Source organism: Haemorhous mexicanus, chromosome 9 (assembly GCF_027477595.1).
Source record: "Haemorhous mexicanus isolate bHaeMex1 chromosome 9, bHaeMex1.pri, whole genome shotgun sequence".
NCBI lineage: Eukaryota > Metazoa > Chordata > Aves > Passeriformes > Fringillidae > Haemorhous > Haemorhous mexicanus.
Window position 1 is genome coordinate 306,071 of NC_082349.1, and position 15,324 is coordinate 321,394.

Sequence of the window (15,324 nt, forward strand, 5' to 3'; positions counted from 1 at the left end):
GGCCCAGTGATTTCAGCCCTTTCAGCTGTTGACCCACAAGCTTTATTTCACTGCCAGCGCTCTTCTCCATCTTCAAAGGGCAGCACATTGGCTTTGGCTCCAGCTCTGCAAGACTTGAGCTCCTACCCGAGGGTTTCTAAGCCCAGCCCAGCATCAATATGCCAGCCCCACAGCGATTTCCACTGGATCCCTAGAGGTGCCATCACAGACCTAGGTGATCTCCTAGCATCAGCGGGGCTTTCTAGCGCAAGGCTGCAGCCCCCATTTGCGCGCCACACAACCTATTTTACGTTCACCATAGCACGGGCCCCACAGTGATTTTGGCGGAAAAACACTACGGTGCCTGTGGCAGCCCTGTGGTTCCTGTGCCGTGTTCAGCCCCGATCCCAGACAAGCAATGATGAGTCCAGGCCCAGTGATTTCAGCCCTTTCAGCTGCTGACCCACAAGCTTTATTTCACTGCCAGCGCTCTTCTCCATCTTCAAAGGGCAGCACATTGGCTTTGGCTCCAGCTCTGCAAGACTTGAGCTCCTACCCGAGGGTTTCTAAGCCCAGCCCAGCATCAATATGCCAGCCCCACAGCGATTTCCACTGGATCCCTAGAGGTGCCATCACAGACCTAGGTGATCTCCTAGCATCAGCGGGGCTTTCTAGCGCAAGGCTGCAGCCCCCATTTGCGCGCCACACAACCTATTTTACGTTCACCATAGCACGGGCCCCACAGTGATTTTGGCGGAAAAACACTACGGTGCCTGTGGCAGCCCTGTGGTTCCTGTGCCGTGTTCAGCCCCGATCCCAGACAAGCAATGATGAGTCCAGGCCCAGTGATTTCAGCCCTTTCAGCTGCTGACCCACAAGCTTTATTTCACTGCCAGCGCTCTTCTCCATCTTCAAAGGGCAGCATCTTGGCTTTGGCTCCAGCTCTGCAAGACTTGAGCTCCTACCCGAGGGTTTCTAAGCCCACCACAGCATCAATATGCCAGCCACCCATGCTTTTACCTCCAGCCCAACAATCTTGTGACACTGTGACAGACTGTGCCTCTTTTCGCCTCAAGGCCAAGAGCCCCATTCTGAGCATAATAAGATCTTTTACGTTTTCAGTTAGAGCCCCAGCCCCACAGTGATTTCCGCTCGAACCTTAGAGATGCCATCACAGACCTAGGTGATCTCCTACTATCAGCAGGGCTTTCTGGCGCAAGGCTGCAGCCCCCTTTTGCGCGCCACACAACCTATTTTACCTTCACCATAGCACGGGCCCCACAGTGATTTTGGCGGAAAAACACTACGGTGCCTGTGGCAGCCCTGTGGTTCCTGTGCCGTGTTCAGCCCCGATCGCAGACAAGCAATGATGAGTCCAGGCCCAGTGATTTCAGCCCTTTCAGCTGCTGACCCACAAGCTTTATTTCACTGCCAGCGCTCTTCTCCATCTTCAAAGGGCATCATCTTGTCTGTGGCTCCAGCTCTGCAAGACTTGAGCTCCAGCCCAAGGGCCTGTAAGCCCAGCCCAGCATCAATATGCCAGCCCCCCCATGCTTTTACCTCCAGCCCAACAATCTTGTGACACTGTGACAGACTGTGCCTCTTTTCGCCTCAAGGCCAAGAGTCCCATTCTGAGCATAATAAGATCTTTTACGTTTTCAGTTAGAGCCCCAGCCCCACAGAGATTTCCGCTCGAACCTTAGAGATGCCATCACAGACCTAGGTGATCTCCTAGCATCAGCAGGGCTTTCTAGCGCAAGGCTGCAGCCCCCTTTTGTGCGCCACACAACCTATTTTACGTTCACCATAGCACGGGCCCCACAGTGATTTTGGCGGAAAAACACTACGGTGCCTGTGGCAGCCCTGTGGTTCCTGTGCCGTGTTCAGCCCCGATCGCAGACAAGCAATGATGAGTCCAGGCCCAGTGATTTCAGCCCTTTCAGCTGCTGACCCACAAGCTTTATTTCACTGCCAGCGCTCTTCTCCATCTTCAAAGGGCAGCATCTTGGCTTTGGCTCCAGCTCTGCAAGACTTGAGCTCCTACCCGAGGGTTTCTAAGCCCAGCCCAGCATCAATATGCCAGCCCCACAGCGATTTCCACTGGATCCCTAGAGGTGCCATCACAGACCTAGGTGATCTCCTACCATCAGCGGGGCTTTCTGGCGCAAGCCTGCAGCCCCCTTTTGCGCTCCACACAACCTATTTTACGTTCACCATAGCACGGGCCCCACAGGTATTTTTGGCAGAAAAACACTACGGTGCCTGTGGCAGCCATATGGTTCCTGTGCCGTGTTCATCCCCGATCGCAGACAAGCAATGATGAGTCCAGGCCCAGTGATTTCAGCCCTTTCAGCTGTTGACCCACAAGCTTTATTTCACTGCCAGCGCTCTTCTCCATCTTCAAAGGGCAGCACATTGGCTTTGGCTCCAGCTCTGCAAGACTTGAGCTCCTACCCGAGGGTTTCTAAGCCCAGCCCAGCATCAATATGCCAGCCCCACAGCGATTTCCACTGGATCCCTAGAGGTGCCATCACAGACCTAGGTGATCTCCTAGCATCAGCGGGGCTTTCTAGCGCAAGGCTGCAGCCCCCATTTGCGCGCCACACAACCTATTTTACGTTCACCATAGCACGGGCCCCACAGTGATTTTGGCGGAAAAACACTACGGTGCCTGTGGCAGCCCTGTGGTTCCTGTGCCGTGTTCAGCCCCGATCCCAGACAAGCAATGATGAGTCCAGGCCCAGTGATTTCAGCCCTTTCAGCTGCTGACCCACAAGCTTTATTTCACTGCCAGCGCTCTTCTCCATCTTCAAAGGGCAGCATCTTGGCTTTGGCTCCAGCTCTGCAAGACTTGAGCTCCTACCCGAGGGTTTCTAAGCCCACCACAGCATCAATATGCCAGCCACCCATGCTTTTACCTCCAGCCCAACAATCTTGTGACACTGTGACAGACTGTGCCTCTTTTCGCCTCAAGGCCAAGAGCCCCATTCTGAGCATAATAAGATCTTTTACGTTTTCAGTTAGAGCCCCAGCCTCACAGTGATTTCCGCTCGAACCTTAGAGATGCCATCACAGACCTAGGCGATCTCCTACTATCAGCAGGGCTTTCTGGCGCAAGGCTGCAGCTCCCTTTTGCGCTCCACACAACCTATTTTACGTTCACCATAGCACGGGCCCCACAGTGATTTTGGCGGAAAAACACTACGGTGCCTGTGGCAGCCCTGTGGTTCCTGTGCCGTGTTCAGCCCCGATCGCAGACAAGCAATGATGAGTCCAGGCCCAGTGATTTCAGCCCTTTCAGCTGCTGACCCACAAGCTTTATTTCACTGCCAGCGCTCTTCTCCATCTTCAAAGGGCATCATCTTGTCTGTGGCTCCAGCTCTGCAAGACTTGAGCTCCAGCCCAAGGGCCTGTAAGCCCAGCCCAGCATCAATATGCCACCCCCCCCATGCTTTTACCTCCAGCCCAACAATCTTGTGACACTGTGACAGACTGTGCCTCTTTTCGCCTCAAGGCCAAGAGTCCCATTCTGAGCATAATAAGATCTTTTACGTTTTCAGTTAGAGCCCCAGCCCCACAGTGATTTCCGCTCGAACCTTAGAGATGCCATCACAGACCTAGGTGATCTCCTAGCATCAGCAGGGCTTTCTAGCGCAAGGCTGCAGCCCCCTTTTGTGCGCCACACAACCTATTTTACGTTCACCATAGCACGGGCCCCACAGTGATTTAGGCAGAAAAACACTACGGTGCCTGTGGCAGCCCTGTGGTTCCTGTGCCGTGTTCAGCCCCGATCGCAGACAAGCAATGATGAGTCCAGGCCCAGTGATTTCAGCCCTTTCAGCTGCTGACCCACAAGCTTTATTTCACTGCCAGCGCTCTTCTCCATCTTCAAAGGGCAGCATCTTGGCTTTGGCTCCAGCTCTGCAAGACTTGCGCTCCAGCCCAAGGGCCTGTAAGCCCAGCCCAGCATCAATATGCCAGCCCACCCATGCTTTTACCTCCAGCCCAACAATCTTGTGAAACTGTGACAGACTGTGCCTCTTTTCGCCTCAAGGCCAAGAGTCCCATTCTGAGCATAATAAGATCTTTTACGTTTTCAGATAGAGCCCCAGCCCCACAGTGATTTCCGCTCGAACCTTAGAGATGCCATCACAGACCTAGGTGATCTCCTACCATCAGCAGGGCTTTCTGGCGCAAGGCTGCAGCCCCCTTTTGCGCGCCACACAACCTATTTTACCTTCACCATAGCACGGGCCCCACAGTGATTTTGGCGGAAAAACACTACGGTGCCTGTGGCAGCCCTGTGGTTCCTGTGCCGTGTTCAGCCCCGATCCCAGACAAGCAATGATGAGTCCAGGCCCAGTGATTTCAGCCCTTTCAGCTGCTGACCCACAAGCTTTATTTCACTGCCAGCGCTCTTCTCCAGCTTCAAAGGGCATCATCTTGTCTGTGGCTCCAGCTCTGCAAGACTTGAGCTCCTACCCGAGGGTCTCTAAGCCGAGCCCAGCATCAATATGCCAGCCCCCCCATGCTTTTACCTCCAGCCCAACAATCTTGTGACACTGTGACAGACTGTGCCTCTTTTTGCCTCAAGGCCAAGAGCCCCATTCTCAGCATAATAAGATCTTTTACGTTTTCAGTTAGAGCCCCAGCCCCACAGAGATTTCCGCTCGATCCCTAGAGGTGCCATCACAGACCTAGGTGATCTCCTACTATCAGCAGGGCTTTCTGGCGCAAGGCTGCAGCTCCCTTTTGCGCTCCACACAACCTATTTTACGTTCACCATAGCACGGGCCCCACAGTGATTTTGGCGGAAAAACACTACGGTGCCTGTGGCAGCCCTGTGGCTCCTGTGCCGTGCTCATCCCCGATCCCAGACAAGCAATGATGAGTCCAGGCCCAGTGATTTCAGCCCTTTCAGCTGCTGACCCACAAGCTTTATTTCACTGCCAGCGCTCTTCTCCATCTTCAAAGGGAAGCATCTTGGCTTTGGCTCCAGCTCTGCAAGACTTGAGCTCCTACCCGAGGGTTTCTAAGCCAAGCCCAGCATCAATATGCCAGCCCCAAAGCGATTTCCACTGGATCCCTAGAGGTGCCATCACAGACCTAGGTGATCTCCTAGCATCAGCGGGGCTTTCTGGCGCAAGGCTGCAGCCCCCATTTGCGCTCCACACAACCTATTTTACGTTCACCATAGCACGGGCCCCACAGTGATTTTGGCGGAAAAACACTACGGTGCCTGTGGCAGCCCTGTGGTTCCTGTGCCGTGTTCAGCCCCGATCGCAGACAAGCAATGATGAGTCCAGGCCCAGTGATTTCAGCCCTTTCAGCTGCTGACCCACAAGCTTTATTTCACTGCCAGCGCTCTTCTCCAGCTTCAAAGGGCAGCATCTTGGCTTTGGCTCCAGCTCTGCAAAGCTTGAGCCCCCGCCCAAGGGTCTCAAAGCCCACCCCAGAATCAATATGCCAGCCCCCCATGCTTTCAGCTCCAGATCATCAATCCCCAACCACGGTGCCAGCCCCTGCATATGTTCACCTCGATGGCCACAGCCCCATCTACAGGTCTAGTATCTTTTCCATTTTCATTCCAAGTCCCAGGCCCTCAGTGTTTTCTGCTCCATCCCAGGAGGTGCCATCCCTGGCCCAGGCAATATCCTGGCATCGACGGGGTTTTCAGGCGCAAGGTGTCAGCCCCCTTTTCCTCTCCACACAACCTATTCTAATTTCAGTCACAATACCCAGCCCCTTCATCCGTGACACGGGCCTACAGTTCTTTTGGCGGAAGAACACTACGGTTTCTGTGCCAGCCCTAGGGTTCCTGTGCCATCTTCAGTCCCGGTCCCAGACACGCCATGATTTTATCTCTTGCCCCGCAATCCCTGGCAGCTTCACAGATTCTGCCTCTTTTCACACAATTCAAAGAGCCCCATTCTCTGTCTCATAGTTTCTTTTCCATTTTCATTTAAAGTCGCAGCCCCGCCATCCCCTTCCCAGCCCCACAGTGATTTCCACTAGATCTCTGCGGCGCAGTAGGGCAGTAGGTAGTATCCTGCCATCGACGGGGTATTTAGGCGCAAGGCTGTAGCCCCCTTTTCTGTTCTGCATAACCCGTTCTACCTTCAGTCACAACACCCAACACCAGCATCGGTATGAGAGGCCTACAGAGAGTTTAGCACCTAAATCCTACCATCTCCATGTTAGCCCTACAGCTCCCATCCCATGTGCAATCTCAATCCCAACCCCACAGTTCCCCTTTCCCAGCCCCAGTGATTTCAGCTGTTGACCCACAAGCTTTATTTCACCACCAGCTCTCTCCTTCCATCTCTAGCTGCCCCAGACAAATCTGCTCCGGGTTGAGACAACTGGGTTTTGGATTTGGGTGCAGTTGTGAGGTTTTACCTTCAGGTCCAGAAACACTATTCTCACCCCATTCTGGCAGACGTTATTGTATTTCCAGCTTTATCGTTTTGTATCCTAATCTATGATTACTCTCCAGATGTATAGTGAGTATCCCTTTGAGCAGTGATTGATGCTGCAGCACTGCAGTCCCCACCCCGGCCCCAGTGATTTTAGCTCCAGTCCCACAAGCTTTATTTCACTTCCAGTTCTTCTGTCCCAATTCTTCCTCAACATCTCTCCAGCAGTGCCACATAATGCTACTTGTGCTCCTCAGGGCAGGATCTTTGTTTTAGCTCTAGCTCTTTGTGGTTTGAGCTCAGATCACAGCCCTTACAGCAATTTCAGCTCCGACCATGGAGTTCACCTCCCAGCTCCACATTCCCTATCCCAGCCCCACAAAGGGTTTTACCCCAAACCCTACCATATTTCTGTCTCCTCCAGCTCTGCTGCCTCGGCTCCAGCTCCTCCGCTTTCTACTGCCTGCAGCTAAAAGCTGCTTCTGCTTCTCACTTGGGGCTGTTGATAAGGTCACAAATCAGTTCCGGCCATCATTTCAATGTCTCTAGAAGCTGTCCCACCCACCCACCCACCCACCCATCCACCCTAATGGGATCCCAAGTTTGGGGACGCTTGAGGCCTGAAGCCCAACATCTACCTTCCCCCTCACCCTAGGCCTCAGCCCAGCACCTGCACTAAGACCCCCTGACCTCCCCCCAGGCAGCTCCAGGGGCTGGGAACAGCCCCTGGGCTCCTGCTCCCCCATCCCAAACGGCACCCTTGGGCTGGTTCTTGGGCCCTCGAGGCCTCTGAGCCCCCACACACTCAGCCTCTACTTGGTACCAAGGGGAACCCCCAGGCACGTCCTGCAGGCCCTGCGCTGCCGCTCCATGCCCTTCTCCCGGTGGCATTTATCCAGCCCCAGCATTCCCACTGCTCCACCCTGTTTCGGGCCTGGCTCATGCCAAAGTCCTTATTCCACACCCTGGGGCTTTATGTCCCCACTGATCTCACAACTGGTGTTTCAGCCCCAATCCCACAACTCCTACTGAATTAACATCAGGTATCTAGTAAAGAAAACACATCAAACAAAAAAAAACCAAAAAAAAAAAAAAACCAAAAAAAAAAAAACCGAGCAAAATGATAAAACAACGCAATAAAGAAAGAAATCATTGTTATTACAAGTAAAAACAAAATAAAGTAATTAAAACGCAAAAAGCCAGTTTTATTCCCGGTATTCGGAACGTTACTTTAAATCCAAAAACGGCGAAATGTCTAGTTGCCGCCCAGCAGTTAACAGCAGCCGGGCCCCGCCTGCACCACTCCAGCCCCCGGCTACCCGAACCGCGCAGGGTGCGGCGGGGAGAACTGGACAGCGCCAGCCCTCAGATACTGCCGCAGGCGTCCCATCCGTGCTCACCGGCGCTCCCCGGATCAGCTGCCGCGGAGGTGCCGTCCTGGCGCAGCGTCGCTCCTCGAATCGCGCAGGCGCACCTCTCGTCGCTCCCAGCTTCACCGCCGAACTGACGCCGGTGCCGCCCCAACGCACGTTATTTATCCCCCAGGGCCGGGCCAGCCAGCCAATCACAACCCGAGGCAGCGCCGGCCCCACCAATCCCAGCCCGCCCCTTCCCTCCGCACTCGGCTCCGAGACCCCCCGCGGTCCCCTCAAGCCGGGCTCGCGCCGCCGCCATTGCCGGGGCCGAGTCCGCCCGCTCCCAGCCCTCTGCCCGCTTCCCTGGGAGAAATCCCGGCAAGGACCTCAACTGGAAGCTCCCGCCCGCCCTTCCCGGCCTCATCAGCGCCTGCCGAGACTGCGGCAGCGGGGACACAGCTCCGCCGGCTTCCAAAGCGGCGGTGGCGTGAGCGGCGCTTCAGGCGTACGGGGGAGTACGCCTGAGGCGTACGGGAGGCTGAGAGGCCTGGCCGCGACTGAGCGGGCTGTCATTGGAGGGACCGCGCCCGGATTGAAAGGGCGTCTGTCATTGGACAGGGCGGAGAAAGGCGGGCCGGGATTGGCAGGCTTGGGAGCCGTGAGGCGGCGGCCCATAGGAGCGCGGGGTGGAGCCCAGGCTGCACTTTGGTAGCGCAGATTCCATTTTGACAACATTGCATTCTTTTGGGATTGGGAATCCTGACCACATAAGAGATCTGAAAATTGGTATTTTTCAGTTTGATATTTTGAAATGGGGTCCTTTTGTTATTTTGGAACTTGATATTCTGGTATTTTGAAATGGAATAATTTTGGTGTTTTGGAACTTGGTATTTTAGTGTTTTGAAACTGTTATTTTGATATTTCTGAACTTGCTGTTCTGGTATTCTGAAATCGGGTTACTTTTGTATTTTGGAACTTGGGTTATGTTAAAATTCTGGTATTTTAATTTGTGTGATTTCGAAACGTGGTTTTCTTTGGTATTTTGGAATTTGGTTTTCTATTATTTTGAAACTAGGGCTCAAAACTAGGGTTTTGAACAAAAATACACCTAGGGTTGTATTGTGGAACCTAGTTTTTTGTAGGGGGAGTATTTGGTATTTTTGTACCTGAGCTTCTAGTATTTTTGTAACCTAAGGTGGGGGTTTTTTGGCAACCTGTGATTGGCAGGGGTTTGGGGCATCCTAGTTAAGTGTCCTGGCTTCATTTGCCTTCTTCCACCACAATTAAGCTGGCATGGGAACTGTTAAATCACAGACTATACAATGAGATGCTTCCTGAAACAGAAATAAATTTTAGCTGCCACAAGAAAACCAAGAAAAGACCATACAGGAAGTAATTCCATTTTAATAGTCTCCAACTCTCCAACATGTGAAAGGAAAAATTGAGTAAGTGCGGCAGTATAGAGGCATTACCAAAAGAAGCAGTGTTAGTCAGCTTCTCAACATTGCTTTTAAGTATTTTATGGGAAAAACATTTGGCCTAAAACTTCTTATGCATAAGTTGTTGGGGGTTATAGAAGATGGAACCTGACCCTTGGTAAATTGCATGAGAACCACAGCTTAAAGTTACTCAATGTCTTCTGGTCTCACAGGATGAGGCAGAGGTATAACTGATTTCTTCTCTGTATCTCTGGAAAGAGCTTTTCTCATATCTATAGTAACAGGAAAAAAATGTTATTATAGTAATGCAGTCCTTGTACAAAGCCATATTAAGTGAATTCTCCGTTAAAATAAGATAATTTTTAATCAAGAAAATTTCCCAGAATCATAAGACTATCTCAAGTTTGAAAGGACCCATAAGGGTGCAACTCCCTGCTCTGCTCCACACAGTACTACTAAAATGATACCGTATGATTAGGAGCATTGTGCAGATATTCCTTGAACTCTGATGGGCTTGGTGTCATGACCCTTTCCCTGGAGAGATCATTGCAGTTACCAACCAAACTCTCGGTGAAGAGCCTTCTAACACCCACTCTGAACATTCCCTGACACAGCTTTGCTCCATCTCCTCATGTCCTGTCACTGGTCACCGGAGGGAGGAGATCAACACCCCTCTCTGAAGTCCTTGGAAGTTACAGACTGTGAAAAGTGCATGCATCAGCTTTCTCTTCTCCAAGTGGCACAAACTCATGGACATCAGCTGTTCCTCCTAAATCTTGCTCTTGAGACCTCTCATCATCTTGGTTGCTGTCCTCAGGACACACTGCTGTCCTTAATGTTGCTCAATGGCAATGATATCAACTGATATAAAACACTGCATGAAACTCAGCCAAATAGAAAGGAAATGACAAGCTAAAAGAGGCAAATATATGACTAAAGTCACATGCGGCAATGGTAGGTGTCTGTTTGAGCCCTTGTATTTCACAGCGCTCCTACGTATCAAATAAACAGTGCAAGAACAGAAATGATACACAGCCTCACCATGTAACCCTTTGGGAGGATAATTTTAAGAAGGATTTAGAAAGAGGAAGCACTTGGTAGTTCACTTTTGTTAACATAATTAAAATTAACATACTTCAATGTCCATGTTCCTTCCCTTTTAAATTGAAAATGTTACCCAATTCTTTGTCATTGCGGAATGCTGACAATTGTTAATTTATACATAGACATCTGAGAAAAACAAAGTTTCAAGTCCCTGTTCCGGGATGAAAGGAACAAAGCACTGACATTCCTTCTCATTTATTCTTGTTCTGTGTTTGATTTTGCCAGAGATGCTACAAAATGTGTAAATGGCAAGATTAAGTTTTGTAACTGATATAATCTTAATTAGGAAAAGTTACAAAAATACAAAAATCCCATTAATCAGCAACTATCTGAAATTGTTTCATATAATTGTTTCAAATTGTTTCATGGTTTTTTTATAGGTTTCATATCAAAAAATAGTAAGAGTCTTACAAACAATCCCAGCAACTTTCAACATGAGAATAGTTCTGTTCAATTTGAGACCAAACAAGAACTTACCATAAGCATCTTCATCTGGCTCCCCACTACTAGCTGAGTAGTACTCTAAGACTGTCCGGTACACACTGTAGCCTAGTTGCTTATACATATTTACAGCAACCTGATTTGATACTCTCACAAAGAGATCGACAAAAAATCCACCCTTTCTTTAGCAGGAGAGGAAAAGAAACAAACAAAGCCACATTAAGGAATAGTAAGTAAATGTATTTCTAAATAACAACCCATAAATTGTAATGAAACACAAACAAGTCCAATGTAGTATACTAATTAAACATCTTTCCCAATGTAATAACAGATACACTTGTTTACCATGGGAAAATTCAATCATAGACAAGGATTTAATTTTATTTTTATCACATGGCAATTTTTCACCAGTCAGTGGGTTCAGAAATTTGATCAGAAGGAACAAGACAAGTTAAATGCCCCCACAGGCCTAAATCCAATTTAAAAAGTATCCACATTTTAGACTGCTTGGATTAGGAGAAGTGGAATCAGTCACAAAATTCAGTTGCCTAACAGGAGATGACAGACCCTTAATTCCACACGGCAAGTTTTTCAAAACATCATACTACTTTCCAGTCTTACCAACCATAGTGGGGTTGCGCTACTATAATCAGTTAAGGACATTTCCCTGTGGGTTCATCTGACACTAAATTAAATTTTCTCAGGTACAAGTAACCAAGCACGGGATGGCAAGTAAACTAAGATAATCTCTGCAGTACAAAATTTGTTCAGGATTGTGCCTGAGGGCATTGCACAAAGCCCGCAGTAACTGAACAAGTATATTGGAGGCCCTACAGGAAACAGTGCGGACTCTGTCAAGGAATGTTCTTTTATACACTATCTCTACTGGAGTTCAGGCTATGTCCTCCTCTCTCTGGCAAGTTAGCTCACAGAGAACCCCTGGGATTTTAAACTGCTAAGCAACTTTCGTAACTCTTTTTCTCCAACTAGAAGGAATTTAAGAAAATCAGAACACCACGTAAAGCAAAATTCTGCCACGTAAAACAGGGACATGTTTCTGTAGAAATACTACTTTTAAATGTTACTTTAAAAGATGAATTTAAAGATAGCCATACTACTCACTTTTCTGAAATTTCTTCCAGGAGCTCCATTAATTTAGCAGCCAAACCCAGCCGTCGAAATTCTGGTGCAACAGAGAGAGCAGTAACGTGTCCATGCCATTCTTCCCTAGCCACAGAGCCTTCGGCTTTGCCCATGACTGTGAACATACAGAGCATCAGCGCAGCAGCACCTTTGGAGTAATGCACTGCCTGCAGCCAGACAACGTCACAAGAGGAATAAGCCATGGATAAACACACGATACAATGATTGTGGTAAAGGCTAAAACAGGGATGTCTACCTTTTCACTCTAAAATTGTGATTTTAGCCACTAAAAATGTCATTTTACTCAAATATTACAGCAGTTTCTTGACTAGTGTAAAAAAACACCAAACAAGTTTGCAAATTCCTTCCTTGAGGCGACTTCTAAATGCAAATTTTAAGTAATTCTCACAAGTCTCACTGAACCAAAATTTAAAATCTGACTGAAATAAAGGAGGAACAGAGGACTGGAAACCCAAAACTACCATCCCAGCAACTATCTGAGACTTTTGGAGATTATGAGGGAATAGAGCTCGGGAAGCTTTGCCAGTCCGGCAATAGAAAGCTAAGGCCCTGCAAACACAATGTGTTTAAGGAGGGAAAAAAAAAAAAAAAGGAGGTGGGGATGGTGTTTTGGGGAGGCTTTTTTCTAGTTTCTCTCCTTTCAATCCAATGTTAGTTTATTAATGAAAATTCACACTTCCACCCTCTGCTTTTCACAGATGACACAGGCACTGCTAATAAGCAACAAGTGTGATGGATACAGAGAAATGTTCTATACAGCACACATACTTTCAGCTTAATATGTTAAATACTTTTAGTTCCTGGGTCCCTGCAAAAACCATTACTCTGCCCCACCCCGTCTCCTAGCAGTTCTCTTTGGCATGATTTCTGAAAAACACAAGTATTCCACAGCAAATTAGCAAATGACATCCAGGCCCAGAGCTTTCCCTTACAGGGCAATGCAAAAGGCAAGCCCCGCACTTTTACTGACAGTGGGTAGGGACTGTATCTTCCAGATTACAAAAATACCCATTCACCAAATACGGGTGGATGTTACGACAGCCAAGGCTCCTCGCTGCGCTAGGAACATCAAACTGGAAGCTATGGTAATGAGTCCTGCATAATACCCTAAGACATTTAAGAAACGAGAAGATGCAACGCAAGGTTCCTCTTCCATGTTGGTTATTTGGTCAACGCGAAGAGTAAGAAAAACTCCCGCGTTCTAATCCCCGAAAGAGGCAACGAAGGGAGACGTTACCGCCGGGACACCCGGCACTCACTGTAACCCATCAGCTCCCCGCCGGGAGCCTCGGCGACGATGAAATACTCGGGCCAGTGGGCGAGGTACTGCAAGTAGAAGGGAATCCCGTACTGGGCGCTTGGTTAAGGAGCAACTGCGACCGTCACGGCTGCGCCGCCCGCGCCCGACCCCGCGCCCCTGCCCCGGCGGGAAGGATACGGTCTCGGTCAGCGGGTCCAGATTGCTGTGGGGGAAGAGAGTGCGGCGCTCAGCACGGGCCCGGGCCCGCCCGGCCGGCGGGGCGCCGCGAGGACCCCGCGGGGTGGGGAAGAGCGCAGGGGCTCGGGGGCATGAAGAGGGGACAGCCCGGCGCTCACATGTTGTTGAATCGGAAGAGGTCGTCGCAGGTGAAGGCGCGGAGCGTTGTCATGATGATGGCGATCACGACGCAGACGCCGAGCATGACGGTGAAGACGCTGCCCCGGAAACGCTCGCGCGCCCAAGGGCCCCTTTCGCCACGGAAAGGCGGCAGATGGGGCGCCCCCGCCCCCTGCGCAGCCCTGCCCCGCCCCGCAGAACCGCCCCGGCCCGGCCCGCGCCTGAGACCTGCCGCCGCGGGCCGTGCTGAGAAGGGGCACGGCTGCGTAGGGGGCGGCCGCGGGATCTCTGACCGAGAGCAGTGGGCGGGCGGCTGGCACGGCTGAGCTGGCCCGTAGTGGCGTGGGACACGGTGGGGCGGGGCCCAGCGGGGACGCAGCGGCAGGAGTGCTCTGACCTTGTGCAGCTCCACCCCGAGCATTCACAGGCTACACGTAACACGGCGACTCCGTACCACACGCAGAAAAAACAACTCTGCCTCTGGAAAGGTGCCGCCGGAGAAGGTCGGACACACACTGGAACTGCAACATCGGATGCTGCTGCCATCAGCAGTAAGTGTCTCTTCATGATTTGCAAAAACACAGGGCTGGAGGTCATGCCAGCCAACACGGACCTCTTCCACAAAAATACTGTCCTCAGTAGTGGACTATACTTCACTCACCTGTTGCACAGCATCTCCTGTGGCACCCAAAAAAACAAAGAAACAAGATGTCCACTACTCCCATAAGCATTCACCTACTCCACATGGCCTGTTGTGCCATTCCTCTCGCTTCCGTTCAAATGCTGAGCTATTTCTGAAGAAAGTTACCATGGCAAGGGACCAAGATCACTAGTTATTCTGAAGAAAGATTTGCCCAAAAGTTGGAGGCTATGCTGAGGGTTTGATTTTTGCCCTTGAAAATTCTGCATGAGATGCAGTGAATGGAGTTTGGGTACATGTTTTGGGACAATGAAAGAGGCCTTTCTTGACCTCGAATTTGGAATCAGGAGATACTGACAAAGCTACTTCAGACAGAGCATAGCCTGTCAGATTCGAAATCTGTCAGATTTCTGATAATTTAAGGGTCAGCATTTTGGTAGGAGAAAGTTGATTCAAGGTCTGTAGCTGTGGTGCAATGGTGATGTGGGATTTCAGCGTTGCCAGACACAGGAAGAGACTACCCTTTTCAGGATGGTGTGAGGGGGTATATGAAACCTGGGAGAAGAACAGATGATTTTAAGGCTGGTTTTTGAGGTGTTAGGAAATGTACAGCTTTATAGCCCTCTTCCACTTGAGGCACTCTTTTACTGCAGAACTACAAGAATGATATAATGACACACCCTTGAGAATAGAAAAAGCTCAACCGCTCACCTGACTGCCATGACTTAAGGCACTCTCTCCAGCCAAATTGGGCTTTGGGCTGCTTTGCTGTACTCAATATAAAGCCTTTGCTTCTGAAGTGCTAAAAAAGGCACTAAAAAGTGCAAAAAGGCACTTTTGTTAACTGTGTCTGAACTTGGTTCAAAAGCTGGTCATGGCTAGAGTAGTCTTTACTGTTAAAGTAGTCTTTACTGTCAAATTAATTCCCAATATTGTAGCCTAAGGCAATATTTTCTACTCAGTGAGTTTGGATTTTTATTTTAAATTACTACACATCAATACACAATTCTGCTAGTATGAAAACTGTGCAGGCCAAATTTTGGGTGGCTATCTCTGCTGAGTGAAGTACAGGTGAAACAACTTTAGGCCTTACTTAAACGTAAGTACAGAGATTATCAAAGATTTCCTCCCCCTCTCAATTACTTTTTACTGTATATTACAAGTGGAATATCATTCAGTCTCAGCTCGG

The 15,324-nt window shown here is 49.8% G+C and overlaps 1 protein-coding gene across 1 annotated transcript; it reads right to left on the minus strand.

The window, feature by feature from the left end:
* Positions 1-9,134: 9,134 nt before the first annotated feature.
* LOC132330812 (N-alpha-acetyltransferase 20-like) lies at positions 9,135-13,916 on the minus strand. Its single transcript, XM_059853517.1, has 6 exons — positions 13,495-13,916; positions 13,337-13,361; positions 13,158-13,248; positions 11,857-11,992; positions 10,771-10,916; positions 9,135-9,461 (listed from the first exon to the last, which is right to left on the minus strand). Exons 1-6 carry the CDS (start codon positions 13,914-13,916, stop codon positions 9,376-9,378), a joined length of 906 nt encoding a protein of 301 aa, XP_059709500.1. The 3' UTR covers positions 9,135-9,375.
* Between the last annotated feature and the right edge of the window lie 1,408 nt (positions 13,917-15,324).

Bases quoted from the DNA above. Each gene is read 5' to 3' on its own strand.
- LOC132330812 (XM_059853517.1), bottom strand. From the start codon at position 13,916: ATGCTCGGGGTGGAGCTGCACAAGGTCAGAGCACTCCTGCCGCTGCGT. The intron at 13,362-13,494 runs GTGAGCGCCGGG...CTTCCCCCACAG, and splicing joins CTCTTCCGATTCAACAACAT to CAATCTGGACCCGCTGACCG. The intron at 13,249-13,336 runs GTATCCTTCCCG...CCAAGCGCCCAG, and splicing joins TGGACCCGCTGACCGAGACC to TACGGGATTCCCTTCTACTT.